Source organism: Cydia splendana, chromosome 18 (assembly GCF_910591565.1).
Source record: "Cydia splendana chromosome 18, ilCydSple1.2, whole genome shotgun sequence".
NCBI lineage: Eukaryota > Metazoa > Arthropoda > Insecta > Lepidoptera > Tortricidae > Cydia > Cydia splendana.
The window spans coordinates 9048453-9069596 of NC_085977.1; the positions used below are offsets into that span (position 1 = coordinate 9048453).

General features: G+C 36.4%; 2 protein-coding genes across 3 annotated transcripts in view; one reads left to right on the forward strand and one right to left on the reverse strand.

Annotated features, from left to right (window-relative positions):
* Positions 1-21144, forward strand: part of LOC134799522 (AF4/FMR2 family member lilli) — a 287646-nt gene that overhangs the window by 191514 nt on the left and 74988 nt on the right. For both annotated transcript variants that reach the window (XM_063771941.1, XM_063771942.1), the window contains exon 4: positions 15447-15551. In XM_063771941.1, the coding sequence (XP_063628011.1) occupies positions 15447-15551 (105 nt within the window). The remainder of the gene's footprint in view (positions 1-15446; positions 15552-21144) is intronic.
* Positions 1-21144, reverse strand: part of LOC134799545 (CAAX prenyl protease 2) — a 271391-nt gene that overhangs the window by 118467 nt on the left and 131780 nt on the right. The window lies entirely within an intron of this gene.

Here is a 21144-nt window from a genome sequence, read left to right on the forward strand (position 1 = left end):
TTCAGAAACGCGTATCTTTTCAGGATTGCCATAAAAACAAACCTTACCTAACCTAACCTATCTATAGGATAACCTTACGAAAATCCTGAAAAGTTTACGGTTTCAGTTTTATGACAATTATGACAAACAATACATTATGACTTAAAACTTTATGTGAAACAAAGGGACCTCAAAGAGAAATGATACTTTAAACATACATTAAGATGCACAGCAATTACAATTAAAAATATATTAGATGCGCCATATTTAGGTATGCTTTACTACTGGTCTCAATTTGATCTGATTTTGACAACACTCCAAATTCCAATGCATTAAATCTTATATTACATAGAACGATTTGCTGCTTGGACAATATTATTATTATTAGTACAAGGGAACGAGATGGGGTACGATTGATGTTAAAATGAAATTATTCTGCTGCTCTTCCTTTTAACCGATATCAATGTTTCAAAAAAAGGAGTTCAATTCGGTTATAAATATTTCTACCCTATTAATGTTTCTTACCTTAGAATTCCGTCCTTTTAAACCGATTTAGAATAATATTTTTTAATTTAAAAAGTAACACGGGACTGAATTGGCCTGATCTGATGGTTTATTTATAGGTGAAAATAATGTTAGTTTAAATCAATTATATATTATTGGTTTGAAAGTATATGCATACTTACAGATTGGTCCTATTTTTTATTTTTTCCCCAGGATGGGTTATTAAATGTAATAAAAATACTCTGTAGTTGTAATGTACATTTCTATAACAACACGGTTTAATTGCACTTAATTGAAGAAATTCTGTATTCAACATTATTTGTTTTCTTGTTAGCGTAAGTTTCATTAAAACGTATTAAAAAATAACGCAATCATTTTTTCCGGCTTAAATATTCCATCATCGCGAACGTAATGAGTCCACGTTCCTGCCAGTCATTTCAATGCACGTTATGACTACGTATATATGTTTAAATTAGTATAGTTATACGCGAGTCACGTAATCCAGGGGATTTGCAATCCGTTGGGAACTTTTGGGATCCACCACTGTCTCGAAAGTAGGGAAGTAACAAAAGCCGACTCAATAATAATGAATGATTGAGGCATGTATAGAGCGAGCCTCCTTTATTAGCCGACGGCGTTTATCTATTATGTAGTATCTAATGAGTTTGTTGACTTTGTTGCCAAGAGCAGTCCCAAAAATTGATGTAGGTAGGTGTGTAAACTCGGATAGGTTTACAAGGATTTAATTTGACTGCATTGTTTGTACGACTGCATTGCAATGTTAGATATTTTTTGCGTTCTTTTGTAATCTATTTAAGTGACAAATCATGTTTATTTGACCCGGCCTAGCCAAGGTGACAATTGCTATCGCTACGACAACGAAACGCTTTGTCTCTCTATCACTCTTCCATATTAGTGCGACAGTGACAGTTGCGTTTCGATACTTTCGATCGCTACGGAGCGTAAGCGATTGGCATGTTGGTTACGCGGCCTGAGCTGTGGACTATATAACCGATACAAGTTACTTACTTTAAAAATTACTATCTTGCTGAATAAATATATAAGCTTTACTTACTGTGTTTAGAAGTCTTTAATTAATTAATTTTATCTTTACCTATATGAAAGTAAGGCATTTTGATGCCCGGCAAAGAACAATAGAAAAATGTGTCAGTGTTATTTTCTATCTGGACATTTCCAAAATGTATATGAGTAAAAGGTAGTTTCGCATATTTTATTCAGTATCGGGGAAACAGCACTTAGAAAGATGAATTGTCACTTAGGCGAATTGTTCTTCTCTGGGGCGAGGGTGAGCCTGGCGCCGTGGATTTTCTAGCTCTTCCCAGCTATTATTGAAAAGAGTTTCTTGAAACATGATTTCTTTAAGATTTTCATAAGCTTGTTTGTTATTTCCTAGAGATAAATTAAATGGTTCCGCATTGATCTTCAAATTTACGAAAATACTAAGGAAAAACGAGATTAAACATGTGTTTGCGCTTTCAATCACTGTACATAAAACCAAAAGACTAATATGGTCGACGACGGCTTCTCCATATAAATAAACGTAGTCCCATTTTACTCCCTGGGTATTGACATTATAGAAAATATTTTACACAATAGGATGTATATTGACCATAATAGCTATGCCCCTTCGTCTATCCAAAGTCAAGCTTGCAACTCTTAAATTTATTGTTCAAAACTATATACAACATAATTAATTAATTATAATTATAGCCTGACAACAGTTTATTTGACCCTCGCCATTTTGCGGATTTTCAATGGTACTAATTTTTTTTACTGGCAACAAGTACTCTTTGACAACGAACGTTGGATGTCATCGAATGTCACCGATGTAAACAAACGGAAAATATCTACGAATATATTCAAATATAAATGGTTTTATTACAAAAAAGCCAAAAAAAATATACTAAAGATGCGAAAACAATTGTAGTGAATGCAATGAAATACTTACAGCTTAAAAAAGACGAAGGATTACATAGCATTCCAATAAACAATGTTTTAAATTTGGTTGTTGACATGACCGGTATTGACATTTTATAGTGCGGTTGTATTGAACTGGTTAGTTGTTTGGTTTAAACTTTAATATTTCATTTAAGACCATATCATTTTCATTTATTTGTAGATCGACGATAAAAATCCTATAATCGAATTGGAGACTGAACGTTTTATAATCGAGGTTGGTGGTCCTGAAAGCGACACAACATCTGATGAAAATCAGACTTCGTCAGAGTCAGAAAACGAAGAATATATAAATATTGAATATTAAGAATCAGATTTTAACGAATAGGTTGAAAGAACCGAATTCTCTGTAAGCAATGCTTTGACATTATACGAGTATCAACATGAAGCCAATGCCCACTACCCCGACTATACATGACGTACGCACATTATTGCCATACGTAAGCTGTTTGCAGCGACACTATCTCAGGGTTAAATAAACTGTTGTCAGGCTTTACTTTCAAGTGATTATTATTGAAATATGCATTTGGGCCATTTTATTTAAAGTTGTCCCCTACACTTTTTTTACAAAATTGGGCTTTCTACTCAGAATCACGAGCTCTTTCTATCCTAATTAATAGGAGAAAAAAAGATTTGCAGTTTAGTCTTTACTACAATTGGACCCTCACAGACACATTTCGTAGAACTAGAATATTTTTTTTTATTAAGTTTAATTTGTAGGTATTTAAATTGCACGAAAATTTCAGTTACATTACGAAATAAAACCTTCTATAAGTCGAAAAATAAATAAAAAATGCGCATACTCGCTCAACATATATAACAACAGCACGCGCCTTTTTCCTGAAAAAATGCTCATAACAGCACAACATGTATCACAACAGCACGTGATTCTTAAATCACAAGTATCTAACCAATGACATTAGCAAGCAGAGTCACAATCGGACCCACATAAATTCGCATGGGTCTGCTTTCGTGTATTAAATTTTACGACAAACATGAACCCTCATATAACTTTGTTAATAAAGGTTGCAGTATATCGGAGCCAGATGCCGGCCTGTTTTGACAAAGTGTGGAGGGCCGTAACCTCACTTAACCGATGTATACAGCCGAGGGGAGCCCACCTTAGAACTCTCAATTTATAAGCACTAGCCCACCTCGGTCTTCCTGGTTGAATTTACGCGTGCATAAAGTTGCGGATTAGCTATCACGGAGCCCTGGCACGGCACACTTTATGAATATTGGATTCAAACTCAATTAAATTTGACAAATTTTTAAACAAGTGACGCACACATTTCAATATAATCATAATATGCGATATAGCAAAGGTAACAGCAGTTTAGCACAGTACAGTATCATAAAGTAATTAAAGGAAATAATTTTGTGTTTCTAAAAATGTTTTACATACTTATTCTGATGCATTCGTGTTTTCCGATCTAGAAAAAGTTTAGCTGGACTCGCACCCCTCCAAAATACGTGAAATATGTAGATAGGTATCGGCTTGTTTGAGCAATGATAGTTTGTTCAAACAAGTATTTCACTAAGTAAACACTGCCAGTAAGTTTACCCCGAAATTGGAGATATCATTAGTAAGCGAAATACGAGGAGCCTTTGCGTTAGGCAAGATTGTAATATTCGTCAATCCTGAATATTCTAAATTCCGTAAGCCTAGTTGCAAAAACGTTCATTAGATTACTTATTTTCCGCTTTAAGCCACTAATATGGACGACCACCACCCATAAATCGCCTTTTCATACAAACGTAGGTAGTCCCCATTTCCCTTTTTGGATCTTAACATTACTACGGCTAAGGTGACGCAACGATCCAAAGGACTCACCTGGCCTCCGATACCAGATCACGTCATGTTTCTTGCGATCTTGCGATAGCTCTCGCCATCGGGCGTCTCCCATTTTGTTGTCCCAAGTACGCTCGTCTCCCATTCTATAACTTTGTATTTTTGGCTCATCTCGGCAGCCCTTTCCCTGGACGAATGACAATGTTTGCCGAAGCCATGAAAATCAATCTGAATAATAATAACTCATAAAGAAATTTAAAACAATAAAATACAAATTATTAACACGATAATCATACGATAATATTAATTTGATTGATATGTCATAAATGGCATAATTCACTCGTATGGGCTATGGACTAAGGTTGAGGTTGGCAGCACTTTTTATTTTACTTCGTGTAAAAAAACTCAGAAATACCTGTATACCAACATGACAAACATAATTTAGGTTACTTTAACTTACGGATTATTTGGTCTAATCTGTAGCACCGCCAAACGAAAGCAACCGAGAGTTGCCGAGAAATGGTCGAAGTCGTAAAATGAAGATTGTTATGAAAATTTCTTTTCCTTATTGTAAATTAAATACGCATCGAAAGCGATAGTTTTTATGTTCTAGTTTTATTCTCATATGTAGATAATAGATTTAAACAGTTTTTTCTTATCATACGTGCGTTGTATTCGAGATACGTGTCAAAAACTTTTTTAGAAATTTGTAAGGCGCCATCTCTCTTCTTCGCTCGTTTTTTATCCCGTTCTGGTTTTTCAATTTTATATATATGATGATACCTCATACATTGCAGATTAAGCTAATTATTTAACATTTGCAAAATCCAAGGATATGTTTATGTAATATCGAACATATTCCAAATTATCACGACCGTGGCCTCAAAAATCTGTCACCGCCACGGACTTTTGAGTCCACGTTCGTGACATATAGACACGTGGCCGTGTCATTCTTAATTCATTTGATTAATTTAGAGGCACATGCACTTTTCAGAAATGCATTTTTATTAGCTACAGATCATTTGCTACTATTGCCCGACTGTCAAAGCAAAAAAAATGTTTTTCGTTTGTATGTATGATGATGTGTATCGAATTTTTTGTCACGCTCTACAGCCTTTATAGTTTGTCGGATGTCAACGTCTGAGCTGTCATTAGGTTTGTCGTAGTCATATGAGTGACTTAGGCTACGTTAAAATAACTATATAAATTAAAATAGCCGAGTTGACCACCAAAATGCCGAAATGTCACGACTGAGGGACACTTTGTCACAACCGTGTTTATGTACTCATTTTATTTACCTTTCCTGAGGGTATTAAGCTTGACCATATGAATCAAAAAATTGCTTTTTGTATGTACTTTTGATATATGTAATAATATGTAAAAAATATAAACATATGTGAATTTTTATTTTTTTGACACAATTTAAGAATCACCCATTATACATCTTTTAGACATCACCAAGATACGATAACGATATGTTTAAGATCTAACCTGTCAAATTTGACATTTGCGCGATTCTGGAGATACTGTTGAACGATTTCCACAGGATATGACTTAGAGATCCAATTCACATCTAATAGATATCTTACTCTATCTAACGTAAAAGTGACATTGGTTGCCCGAATTGCGCTACAAAAGAGAACTAGTTGATATCTAAACTATAACGTATCTAGAATGGATCTAGTACGTGTCGTCTCTTGTGAATATCTTGAAGTTCGAATACGGCAGATAGAGTATAAAATACAGGTCTACCGAATATCTCTGAGGACCAACCTTCAGCTGTTTTTACTTAAGTAACTAATTAATTAAGGTTAAAATAATGTTACCTTAATTTTTAACATGCGATCCTGAAAAGCAAAGTTTAATGAAGGAGATATCTAATTACTAAAAGCTATCATTATAACCTCATTAAGATCCATAAAATAATTATCTCGGCTTATCGCGTCAACTTACCTGGAGCAATTCTTAAAAAAAAAGTTTGGAGCGCTATGAGATGTCATAATTGTCTGCTGCAGGTTCAGTGGCTTTAAAACTAAATGAGATGGGGCAACGAGGGTCAAAGAATTTATTTATGCGACACAGTAATTTCGCCGTAACTTTCATTCACCGTTAAATATATGACGCAGAAGGCTAGCCAGTTAATAGCAGAAGAAGTTCATCAACAATTAATCCACGAAGTTTTATGACAGCATGTGGTGTTTTCGGGATAAATAGCGGGGTTCTGTAATCATTTAAGGTCGTTTCTCAAAAAGTTGGCACCGCCAGGTTAACGTTAACGTTTTTCAAAAATTTTGCATTTTCGCTTTTTTTTTTATTGGGATCGTTAAAAGGCAACTTTAACTATTAGAAAATGTGGAAGGGAAGCAATTCCTTCAATTAGTTTAGGAGATATAGGCGTTTGAAATTCAGGTTAATGATATCAAGGACAGGTGAACGATATTTTGTCTCCAGGTTATCGATAGTAGAAGCAGGTTATCGAGAAATAAGTACAAATTCCAATGAAAATATTGACAGGTTATCGAGAGGCGTCATTAACCTGTGTCCGTTGCCGTTAACCTGGTTTCTTGTCATCGTTCACCTGTAATGAGTGTCATCCACCTGTCCACCACATCATTTTCAATGCCTTCTAAAAATAATCGAAAAATGTGTCATCTTCTGTAAGAAGGGACCTTATTGTCCACCATGATGATTAAAATTTTGGATCCCACCTCTCCTTCGATTCGATTCCCAATTTAACAACAAGTTTCTGTGAATAAGTAAATTCAATTTTACTGTCTATTCACCCTCGCAGTACCTAGTGGAACTCAGGTTTGGTGCAACATAGGTACATGCAGTTTTGGTCATCCAACTCGTCTTGGTGAGCACTTGGGAGAGCAGAACTCAAGATAGAGCTGATGCTGGACCATCGCAGTACCTAGTGGAACTCAGGTTTGATGCAACATAGACACACGCTGTTTTGGTCATTCGACACGTCTTCATGAGGACTTGGGAGGGCAGTACCCAAGATAGAGCTGATGCTGAACCCTCGCAGTACCTAGTGGAACTCAGGTTTGGTGCAACATAGACACACGCTGTTTTGGTCATTCGACACGTCTTGATGAGGACTTGGGAGGGCAGTACCCAAGATACAGCTGATGCTGAACCCTCGCAGCACCTAGTGGAACTCAGGTTTGGTGCAACATAGACACACGCTGTTTTGGTCATTCGACACGTTTTGATGAGGACTTGGGAGGGCAGTACCCAAGATCGAGCTGATGCTGAACCCTCGCAGCACCTAGTGGAACTCAGGTTTGGTGCAACATAGACACACGCTGTTTCGGTCATCCAACACGTCTTGATGAGCACTTGGAAGAGCAGTACCCAAGATAGAGCTGATGCTGAACCCTCGCAGTACCTAGTGGAACTCAGGTTTGGTGCAACATAGACACACGCTGTTTTGGTCATTCGACACGTCTTGATGAGGACTTGGGAGGGCAGTACCCAAGATACAGCTGATGCTGAACCCTCGCAGCACCTAGTGGAACTCAGGTTTGGTGCAACATAGACACACGCTGTTTTGGTCATTTGACACGTTTTGATGAGGACTTGGGAGGGCAGTACCCAAGATCGAGCTGATGCTGAACCCTCGCAGCACCTAGTGGAACTCAGGTTTGGTGCAACATAGACACACGCTGTTTCGGTCATCCAACACGTCTTGATGAGCACTTGGAAGAGCAGTACCCAAGATAGAGCTGATGCTGAACCCTCGCAGTACCTAGTGGAACTCAGGTTTGGTGCAACATAGACACACGCTGTTTTGGTCATTCGACACGTCTTGATGAGGACTTGGGAGGGCAGTACCCAAGATACAGCTGATGCTGAACCCTCGCAGCACCTAGTGGAACTCAGGTTTGGTGCAACATAGACACACGCTGTTTTGGTCATTCGACACGTTTTGATGAGGACTTGGGAGGGCAGTACCCAAGATAGAGCTGATGCTGAACCCTCGCAGCACCTAGTGGAACTCAGGTTTGGTGCAACATAGACACACACTGTTTTGGTCATCCAACACGTCTTGATGAGCACTTGAGAGAGCAGTACCCCAGATAGAGCTGATGCTGAACCCTCGCAGTACCTAGTGGAACTCAGTTTTGGTGCAACATAGACACACGCTGTTCTGGTCATTCGACACGTCTTGATGAGGACTTGGGAGGGCAGTACCCAAGATACAGCTGATGCTGAACCCTCGCAGCACCTAGTGGAACTCAGGTTTGGTGCAACATAGACACATGCTGTTTTGGTCATCCAACACGTCTTGATGAGCACTTGGAAGAGCAGTACCCAAGATAGAGCTGATGCTGAACCCTCGCAGCACCTAGTGGAACTCAGGTTTGGTGCAACATAGACGCACACTGTTTTGGTCATCCAACACGTCTTGATGAGCACTTGAGAGAGCAGTCCGAGTCCGGACCCGAGTCTGAGACCGGGTCCCAGCCCCATTCCCAATCCAAGTCCAAATCTAAATCGCCAAACGTGTACTATGCGTCGTTGAAGAGATCTGTTCTGATTATCATCAGCAGTTCCACTTCATCAAATGCGACAGTTTTTAATGAAAATGCTTGATTTTCTGATGAAAATCCAAAAGTCACAATACGCATGCCTTTAAGATTTGAGGAGTTCCCTCGATTCCTCATGGATCCCATCATCGTAACTCGAGATTGACAAAAATGTGGCTCAAAAACTTAATTTGCTTAACAAACATAACGAAGAGGACAAATCGCCAAACGTGAACTATGCGTCGTTGAAGAGTTCCGTTCTGATCTTCATCAGCAGTTCCACTTCATCAAATGCGACAGTTTTTAATGAAAATGCTTGATTTTCTGATGAAAATCCAAAAGTCACAATACGCATGCCTTTAAGATTTGAGGAGTTCCCTCGATTCCTCATGGATCCCATCATCGTAACTCGAGATTGACAAAAATGTGGCTCAAAAACTTAATTTGCTTAACAAACATAACGAAGAGGACAAATCGCCAAACGTGAACTATGCGTCGTTGAAGAGTTCCGTTCTGATCTTCATCAGCAGTTCCACTTCATCAAATGTCACTTTTGTGAATGTATATGCTTGATTTGTAAATAAGAACACAAAAATCACTATATGTATGCCTTTAAGAGTTGAGGAGTTCCCTCGATTCTTCATGGATCCCATCATCAGAACTGGGTTTTGACAAAAACGGGACCAATCTGTATCGGGACCAATGAGCATGTATTCACCTTTTTACAAATCATTTTAATATATGTCTATAACTAAAAACCCTCATAAGGTACCTTTTCCCGTGGGACGTCACAAATCTAGTTTGAGTATATGTAACGTGGATTTTAAATAGTTATCGATCACCTGTCATATGGCAAGTGAATGACGCTTCATTCACCTGCCATTGCATCATTCACCTGCCTTTTTTGGACAGGTTAACGAGACTTAAGACAAAAGTACACAAATTTCAATAATATGCAGCTTTAACAGACAGGATAGTTTTTATTCCTAAATTAACACACAAAAGCGATATAACCGCTATATAATTATATAATTACGAGTATTAGTTGTGGTATCAGTGACATTAACCTGCCGCAAAATCTCAGCCACCTGGCAGTTTTAGCCAGGTGGACGATATGCAGGTGATGGAGAAAATGGCAGTTATATCGCGAATACACAAAATGTATTAGCTTGATGAACTCCATACTTAGGCATATAAAACTAAACTATTGTTTACGTTACATATCGTGATAGTAATGCGATAGGTTACATAATTAGCAAGATATCGACTCCAGGATAAAGAGTACTTACCCATTACAAACTCCAATTTCCGATACTTTGTGGTTTGTGTTTTATTTGCGAAGCAAAATAACCACGTCTTCGTCCTACCAGGTGATAGCTGATGAGTGACGGCTTCGGCTCGTGCAGAGTGAGACGTGAAAGGTGCGATGGGGGTTATACAATCATCGTGAACGTGACGCGCCAGGTGACTGTCAAGAATTGCCTTGGACAAACTTTGAAGCCGAATAACTTAAAATATAAGTATAATATTATTATGCGATAGCAATACTTTAAAAGTTAAGGATATATGTTAATAAAATACGGTAATAACGTTAAATTAAGTTAATCATTTGTGTGGTTTTCATAGCTCGGAACATCAGTACCTCGCGTTGGGACACGGCAGGTTAACGGATAAACGTAGTTACAATATTTTTTTTCTTAATCAATATTTATTAAATCTTTTTCAAAGTATTAGGCCTCTGTGTAAAAAGTCTCTCTAAATATGTGTTAAAATTTTATATATAAAAATTATACATAATGAAAAAAAAGTTCTAACATAAACCTATTTACAGGTGGCGGTGCCAACTTTTTGAGAAACGACCTTAATTATTTTGAGTTACAGCTGGTTCAAAAATTCAAATTAATCTTGCTAGATTTCGTCTTAATATTAAACAACGAAAAAACATATTTGCTTAACATTTTTTTTAATCAATTGACGTTTCTACAACGAGTAACTAGGCATGTTTTTTTACCCATAAGCGTCACTTGCACCATCCCACAAACCCGGGGTTAACCGGTTAAACTGTTAACCCAGTGTCAAATTGTACTGGTAACCATGGTAACTCCAGGATTAACCGGTTAACCCAGGGTTAGAGAATGGTGCAAGTGGCCCTAAGGGTGACTATTTATTATTAATAGAACAATTCCATTCACAGACCTACAGTCGTTAAACAATGTAATCGGATTCTGCAACCCAAGTATTGAGAACCTATCCAACAGGCTTTGCTGTAGTTTTGTCTCCATTGTACCTCCCTCTCATATTGAGGGCCCAAATCGCCTCTACATTTACACGCATTAAAACTACATCCCAACTTCTACTTGAGGCTTAAGGGGAATTTAAACTTGCTCCTATTGTACTGTTTATTTATAAACATATTGTATTTAGTTATTGTGTGGTTGAAATTGAAAGTTGGTTATGTAAAATGAACTACGAGAATACATTAGCTTAGAATGTAATATTTTACCCGAATCAACTTAAAAAAGTAGTAGGTTTGTGTGTATTTGTCTAGTAAGATGTAATATAAATACCACTTTAATCTTAAATGTTACGTATTGATTACAATTAAAATAAATAGTCATGCAATTTGCTTATACCGGGTGTGGCCTGTAATATGAGCAAAAAATTTAACTGTAGGCTGTACTCCTCATACTGACCAACATTTGTTCAGCGACTTTTAAAAATAACTTGTGGTTTGATTTTTAATACACCTTAAAGTTTATTCTAAGACGCAATGTATTGCCGTTGTAATGTAGTGTCACCGTTTGTAGGAGTACAATCTATGTTTTAATTATTTGCTCGTGTTACAGGCCACACCCGGTATACATAAATGAAGTACATCAAAGAGGGAAGATTAATTGGGACTTTAGGTTTGTTATAATAGAAGCCAATATTAAAAACTTCATCAGCCTTGTATTCTAAGTGCAGCTTTAACACAAACTTGCAGAATAAGACATCAACCAGCATTTTAGTGCAACGCTTAAGTTAAAGCAGTGCTTATAAAGAACTGCGCATAAAAGAAGTACCTACCATTAATTTGAAATAGCTGACGTTTATATAAAGAGGCAAGTTTCAATGAAGTTGCCCGACGCAGCCCGTTTAGACGTGAGACTGCGCCGCACAATTAGCAATTTTATGACCACCTCGCAGTTTTATCACCATTTTAAAACTGACACAAAACAAAGATGTGAACGGACTTTATATTAAAGTCATCCGCTGAAAAATATGAAACGTTTAGCTTTTTATTAACTACTTTAGTATATTATGCAGTTATTTTATGTCCGCATTAGAAATGATATTATCTAGGATTATAGCATTTCATCCTAAACTAATAATTAATAATTTCAATTGTCTATACATACATATCAATGCAATTGCAACTATAGACAAACCTCCTCTCATAAGTAGGTATACGGGTCGAACAAACATTACGTACATCTATTCTTTGCCATGCTTCGCGCTCACGCCCTTTTAAAGTTATTGCCAACAGTCTGTCTGGAATAAAAATACGAACAAAATAGCATTGCTAATTAAATATATCGTCAACGTTGTATTTGACAAAAAGTATAACAAGAGCCACTTATTTTCAGCCTATTTTTTCCCACTATGTCTGGGACAAAGGAAGAGAGGCTTCTTGAGATAATAATTTTAAGGAAACTGCCTGAGAGTTTTTTCATAAAATAACCAAGAGAAGAAGCGGGGCATTCGCGCGACCGCCGAAGGGAAATGCGAGGTCATAAAGTTGCAAATGAAGTAATATCGCGCTCGGGCTGACTTACTGCCTAAAACTTGGGCAGCAAGTCGAACAGCTCTCGCAGTCGCCGCTCGCCGTGCGCTCGGCGAACACAATACGGCACCACTTCCAATTTGTTCCCGCTATTTACTTACTGTCATTTAATTAAGCTGAATAAATTGGCGGAGTGGCTTCACCAGCGCGGTGGGGTTTGTTGGCTCGTGCTGTAATTAATATTGGCCTTGTACAAAGTTGTACAGCCAACAATTGTACTAATCCGTGTCTAAAATAAAAAAACTGATCCTGTAAGACTCTAGTATTAGTACTCTTTTTCCGGTATCTTTTTGAAATTATTTGTACTGTTCAAGCCAAATACAACTTATTATTGGAAAAGGCGATGTAATTATAATTCACCCTAATCGACAACTGAACAACTTCAAAGTATGATGTATTAATAACACTAATTTGTATCAATAGATATATGGATATGTATATTCAGTTAAAGGTCGTATTTTATTAATAATAAAAATATCGACTGTGTATAATCTAATTCCATCACGCTCTCACAGCCGTGAGCTATTCTATTTCTAAATTGAGCTTCCAATTAAGCAAATCCTGTAAAACTGGTATTACGTTAATAGGTAGTCAAGGATCACACCAAAGAGCTACTCGAGTCTTAAATAATTAGGAAGGAGCCACGGCAAGGAACAAGGGAATTGCTCAAATGTCATAAATAATTTATAGAGATTCAAAGTCACAAGCTCTTTAGCAGCCGAGTAAGAAAGCTTTTTGTAACCACTCGCGGGTGGCATTGCTCTGTTTTGATTATACTCATAGATATTATTGACTGAACCATGTACAGTAAAGTGTGTTGTAGGCACAATTGCCGCATATGATTGGGATTATGAGACAATCTTACACAAATCGACTTTGTCCCACAATAAGCTCAATAAGTTTTGTGTTGTTGGAACTACACAAGGATAGGTATATAACATTAATGAATATTGGTGATAAAAACAAATAAAAAGCCTTACCGGGATTTGAACCCCGGACATCCAGCTTCGTAGGCTGAGCCACTACTGACTAAGCCAGGAGGCCGTTAGAATTACAATCTAAATTAATATTGTGACTTACCTTTGTAAAAATACGCTATTCTATAAACCTCACAAGAAATACCCATTTTGCGACCAAACGGTAAAGGAATAAAACGAATATTCGTTCCCTACTTTACTGAAGTAGGGCTTCCTACCCCTTGAAGCTCATTGATGCGATTAGTTACCACTCAAATAGAGCTGGGTCTTACGCTTGCCTCTATGAATTTATCTACATATATGTACACATAATCCAATCTCCTTACTATGAAACATGATTCTATGAATGCAACGGAGTATTTCCCATTTGCTTTGACGGGAACCATTTCAGGGGTACACAAAGAGAATAACGTCGTATATGCTGGATACATATGTGCGCAAACATAGATTGCCTTGACATAGCAATGAGATTAAATGTGATTAATTATGCGGATTAAGGGATGAGTTTGGTTTACGTCGGTGAAATAGTTGTTTCAGAGCAATATTTAATGTGTCACCTGACCTGGTGGTAAATTTGCGTACTTAAAAGGATATACGATATTAGCGTAAATGTCAGTGTAACGCAACACGAGTAGGAATGTGAGTAAACGGTACCTATTTAGTAGTAGTAGTAAACACTTTATTGCACAAAACAAGTACATAACAAGTACATAACACAGAGAGAATACCTATACAGTAAGTTAATGTGTACAAAAGCGAACTTATCCCGTTTAGTATTGTGCCCCGTGGAAATGAACCATAACAATAATTATTTTATGGCTCATTACTGCAGAAAATAAAACTTCACGTCTTAAAACTGAAGTTATTATATTTATTTTTTAGTTACTTTACTAGTGACGAAAACTAAACCGAATGTATATGCTTATGAATTAATTATAACTGACTAAATCAATCTTTTAATTTATAGTAGACAACAGTGAGACAATTACCTGTCTCCGCGGTCAGAAAACATAATATATGTAGTTTTGTAGAGCTTTGTTTTACCCGAAATTGTAACTTATTTTTCTACATATAAAATGTATGTAGGTATCTTTTTTATTTATTAGAAATCACAACAACGTCAAACCAAGTATATATTTTAGCTCAATTAAAAATTGTAAATACGGCTGGTGAAATACATAATAGCTACTAATTAATTTGATTTTTTTTTCAGTCAAGTTTATTCACACAGTTGTTATTACTTACTTACAGTTTACTCGTAGTATTTGAACAGTTGAAAAGCCTGAAGAGTTCCTAACACGATCAAATAACACCATCTTACAAAACTTAACATTTGTACCTATAAAGGACGACAAGTTTTTGTAAGTTCAGTTTTTTTTTTATAGCAAATCAAAACATTTTCGTTAATTATGGCTTGATATTCACGCTTGATATACGCACGTATATTTCACATTGTAAACAAAGGTAACATTTCTATTTTGTTTTGGTAGGTACTTAGTAAAATAGGAGATTAGATTGTTCTAATTGATAATACACTTAATGTTACTCAATGTCATTCTTTTGCAGCATTTATAATTGTAGCTATCCTATCCACTTTTACGGACGGACGTCTCTTATACGTGTTATAATAAAATTCTGAAGCCTTGAAACCGCAAGATATTTATTTATAAGTAGGTACTTACAAATATCAGACTAGGTACATTCTGACAGAAATCCTCATTACTTCATTAAACAACTTCTTAATTTTTACATTATAAAACAGTGTAACAACTGGGCCAAACATCGCAATTCGCAGTATTCCATAGTACCTACTTGAAGTTTTCTAATAACAGTAGTGAATTATATTTTCATTTGGTCAGATGGGGATCACGATGAGCTAAGTGCCCTATTGGGAGCGGCCTCACCGGAGCTCGGGCTCGCCTCCGACGCATCGGATAGCCTTCCTCTCCCTGATCATGATAATGGTAAGTTGGGTGTGGGTGTTGATACTAACTTCGAGTATTTGCATCTGCACCCAACCTGGCTTGCTTGTTTGGAGTTCATGTTGCATAACACTATTTAATCATGTTTTGGTTGTGTGTTGATTATACTAATTTTAAACAATAAGTGCCTACCGCATTGAATATCTCTATGGCTATCTTCGTAATCAAAATTAACATTTTGTTGAACCCTTAAGAGGAAAGGGTATGACAGCCCTAGCCCTCATTTTCCTCTATGGATATTGACATTATGGAAAATATATTTATAAAATTGGATGTATATTAACTATGGCTAGCCAATTCGTTTGTTTTTTTTTGATTATCATCAAAGTTAGGAGCGAAAAACATATTCCATGCATATAATTATTTAAACTTCTAACTCTTGTAAATAATAATATGAAAAAAATTAAAAATAAACAAAGGGGCATAACTATAGTCAATATACATTAAATTTTTAAAAATAATTTCTTCTCTCTTCTGGATTTCACGGGCCTATAAATCCCGTGAAATTGTTAATACCCCAGGGAGGAAAATGGGGTCTAAGTTTGTATAGAGAAGCGGTCGACCACTATCGTCTTGTTGCCCAACTTTCTACCTCTATTTATGCATTTGGGCATCAAGTTACTGAGTTCCTTATCAAAAATTGGAAATTGCAGAATGAACCTGTTTGTCTTGCTGTAGTTATCAACAATTTGTGTTTAACACACTGTGGGATTGAATTTTAATCATAAAATAGGATTTTACTAATATGAAAAGTTTTAGCCGGGGATTTATAGCTATCCAAAACAATAATTGTTAATAAATTGCATAGTATTCAAATGCAACACAAAGTTTGTAATTACATCGGTTAGCTTATGTATATTGCCGACTAATCCAAGCTTGGATTTCAATTAAAATTTGTGTTTATTAAGCAAGCAATAAATGTATTTATTACGCTTTGTCCAACGTAAATAATCACCGAAACCAAATATTGACCAATTTGGCTTAATTTAGATGTTAACACATTCATTAATATATTTACAAAGTTAGTAAACCTTTGTGCCCGGGGCGGAGTTATGAGTTGGCAACATTTAGCCCTAAAAGTCCCGCGGCGATGGCATCAGTTTGTTTAAATAGGTGACAGTCCCGAGAGCTCTATTTGTCATCTGCATTTGCAATCTCGAGTTATTTAGAGCTTTACGGATGCGTGTGTCAGACGGGACATACAACACTCCTGTTATGATCCTGCTACAAACTTGTACACAGGTTACATTACGTGAGATGTAAATCGTATTTAAATAAATTTCAAGCAAAAATCCCTAGCCCCGTCAGTAATTAAGAAACTATGAGTGTGTCGCGCTAAGTTGACTGGAAGAAGATTTTGGCCTTTGTACATTGTATATGTTATGTTTTTATTGTGTTTGTAATCTGTCTTATGTACAATAAAGTGTTTACATGCCTACATAATTCGCTACGTTATAAAAAGTAAATAACAACTGTCATAAACTTACTCGTACCTATGGCTTCGAATTACGAAAGTCATTTATGGCGATAATTAAGTACCGGTAATAACAAAGATTAGTATCATACATTACCTAAATCATCAAATAACTATTAACATGTAAACTGTAATCAATTATTTTAAATATTACACGCATGCCTGTCATTATACTGACCTAAATATTTATGCTTATGAAGTAAAAGATACATAATATTACCATAAGCATTCCCATTTTTTTACTACGACGTAGTATGAACTGAGATCTACAACTACAACAGCTTTTACTACAACTTTAGCTATAGGTATACGTATTTGTATTGTCATGTACCTACTGTTAAAATTTCCAGTAATGTGTTACGTTTACTTTATATAATTTTGAATACATGAAAATATACAATTTTACCTGTTACAGTGAAATAGAATACGTTAAAACGCGTTTCGCATTGCATCGCCAAAGGCTATCAATAAAATACGTGCTTTGTTAAATTCAACCGTCGACCTACATCTGCCAACACCACTTCGCTGATCAACCAGACACTCGACGCCCGAGGCTCGAGCCCGAATATCCTCGGCCCGAGCCTGCTATGAAACGCTAGTGTCTGCTGACTAATGTGCGCTGTCACACGCCGTCGGCTTGTTTCCTCCGAAAGGCTCGTGTGTACCACAATGCTCTTTGTCAAGTCTGACTCCAGCAACATGAGCAAAATAAAACAAGTGGCACTAAGCCTCATTTTCGCGTGCCGTGCAAACGTGAAACCAAATGTCGAAGATCAAAGTCATTATTTTAGCATTTCAACCGTTTGAAATTCTTGGTCACCATTTTGATGAATTTGCTGTATGTAGAATTTGACTCCGGTTTTTTTGGTAGAATTGGGAGATTTGAATCTATTACCAACTGTCCACCAAAATGAGTTGGAACAAATGTTTAAATAATGACCCAACACAACGTTCTCATAGTTTTTAAGAAAATATTGATTGCAAATTCTATAATTATATATACTTACGTAAGTAAGAACTTGTTACCTATATGTTCAGTAATTTTAACCCTGTAGGAAAACAGCTTCAAACTCTTGTATTTTAGTCATAACTACAATATTGTCACTCTTCGAGTAGGTATCACAGTGCCGCTCTCAGTATCAGATGGAAAACGGACGTTTGCAGATGAGACGTTAAGTCGTTACCAAGTGCAAGCGGACGTCTGCGTCGGGATTTCCAATACAATTAGTGGATCTCTGACTACTTTCAATTGTTATGGATCATGAGGTCCCACTTATACTGGTTCATCGGAGCCGAGAGTAATGAAAGCGACACAAATGACAGCTCTGAAGATGGTAGATAGAAGCAATTCACCTCAGCACACCCGGCATATTTGTCACCTGTATCTCACACGTCCTGAGCAGGAAATATATTTACCCCAAATGAACATGCTTGGTGCTCAAAATGGCTTTGGAAGGCTGTGTCTGCAGTTTTACTGTTCCATCATATGACGTCATTCGTCGGTTCATATTTAGGTTCATACGTACGTACGAGTCGCTTTTACATTTCAAAAATAAACTTACTTATTTGATCTACCAGTTTATCTCAGCTGTTGCTTGGAACATAGTCAGTTTCAGCATTTTTCAGTTATCGCCGAAAGACAAACAAGTCAACTCAAACGTGCACCTAATCTCTAATCCTAATCTAAATAATATAATACTTAAACACGTGGACACGTGACCTGATGGAAAAACTGTTACAATGTCATTGAGTTTTCACTTCTGCCGGCACTCCCGGAGTGCAACCCGTTGTTTTTTATTCTATCTTTCTATCTCTTCTCTCTTTATCCCTTCTGGTGTACCTTTGCAATGTTCACACATTTATATGATGTCATTATGGTGTAAAGTAGATTTATTCCAGCCTAGCATTAGGCATGAATTAGGCCACGAGCGACAATGATTAACGGTATAATACTGTGACAATCCATTACCTCTAATGGAGCTTGTCATTTTATTGAATCCTGTCCACAGAAACACACTCGCGCTCATTATAGAGCCATTTACAACTTTTTTAACCGACTTCAAAAAAAAGTAGGAGGTTATCAATTGGAACGTATTTTTTTTGTATGTATGTTACCTAATAACTCCGTCATTGGTGAACCGATTTGGAGAATTATTTTTTTGTTTGAAAGTATGTAGTTCCAAGTTGGTCCCGTTTTTATCAAATCCCAGTTCTGATGATGGGATCTATGAGGAATCCAGGGAAGTCCTCGAATTTTATAGGCATACATATAGCAATTTTTGTGTTTACATCAATAAAGTAAGTATTTACGTTCAGAAAAGTGACATTTAATGAAATGGAACTCCAGATGATGATCAAAACGGAACTCTTTAACGATGCATAGTTCACTTTGGTGATTTGTCCTCTTGGTAAAGAACATTTTTATCAAGGTTTTGTCTGATGATGGATTAAATGAGGGATTGAAGGAACTCCTCAAATCTTATAAGCATACATACAGCGATTTTTGTATTTTCATCAACAAACTAAGCATTTACAATTAAAAAGTTCCATTTGATAATTTGGAACTGCTGATGAAGACTTGAAGTCGGTTTTCTTTTTTTTAAGATTTATTATTTATTAGCCTTTTATAATCTCTAAACTATATTGACTTTCGTAGCACCCAAAATTAAACGAACTTTGATTCATTTTTGGTTCACTAACAGTTCCAAATGAAGAAAGATATGCTTGATTTAAAATGTAACGAATCGTTAAATTGGACCTACTCAGGCACATACATAAACGAAGTGACTGTTACGTTAATTGAATGAAAGAACAAACGAAACACACTTGAGAGAGAATATACAAACGTAAATAAAATGATCGAAATACAAGGTGCATTAGCAGATGAGGCCTGAGGCGGAGACGCTCGTTGTGTCAACTGCTTATGCACAATGCAGGCGGAGCACGCATTTGAAGCTTATAATATGTATATTACGTACTTGTGGTCTCGGCCAAATTAATACTGATGAATAATTTTAATCTTGAATTTTGGAGATGCCTTAGAGATAAATTGTTCGTAAGCATTGTTAAGTATGAAAGTAGTTGCTATTGGAGAGAAGTGCTTGATATAGGTATATTAAATTTATACAGGTCGGTCCAAAAATACATTTAGTGAAATTTTATGAACAGGTTCGATGATTAACCTTTTGGACGCCAATGACCGATATATTCGCACCGTAGGTTCAACGCCAAAGATTGATTAATCGGTCACAGACCACAGAGTAACACAGACCTACGTGCATATGCATAAAGTTCAATTTCAGTTTCGACACTTCGGTGACGTGGCGTCAGCGTGACAGCCTTTGTGTTTGACACGGCGTCGAAAAGGTTAAATAAATATATATCAAAAATAAATATATTTTTTGTCGGTTCAGTTTTTTTTTTTCATGCTCAATTGTAAGTTATGCTCGCGAGGTCTATAGCTCATAGAGCCCACTAGTCTATTATGCAAATCGGTAGCAAAAATAACTTAAACTTACGAGTATACTTACTTATATATATTTCAGAAAGTCTTTTGCATGGCAGTAAAAGAGTCGACGAAGCCCAAGGGGGTTAATTCAAAGGTCATAGCACTCGTAATCATATTTTTTCAGTTTTGTATAAAGTTTCAAAATGTACGCAGTAATAATGAAGGCCGCAGTTACCAAAACTGTTTGAAATCTTAATTATGTTCGCAAAAAAATACTTTAATTAAACTTCTCTATAGGATAACAGTTGTGTTTTTTGTAGGACCCAACCTGTAGGTATATTGTATTCTACCATGGTTTTATTTGATATTTATTTGAATATTCAAGATCAAGAGAGCCAGTTATTTTCATTGATTGACATGAAGTACGTACCTAAACAAGGACCTGCAATAATATATTGATATGTGTAGGTAGTTAAAACTTGCCATATGTTTCAAATTACATATTTAAAAAAGGAAAATGCTTCCAGAAGTAACATTATTTCAAGAATTTTAATGCACTTTATTATGCATTAGAAATATCAGAAAACTTGCGCAAAGCTCAATGTCAAACATCTCGCAAGTACCTGCAAGCACGACAGACAGGTACCTATTTA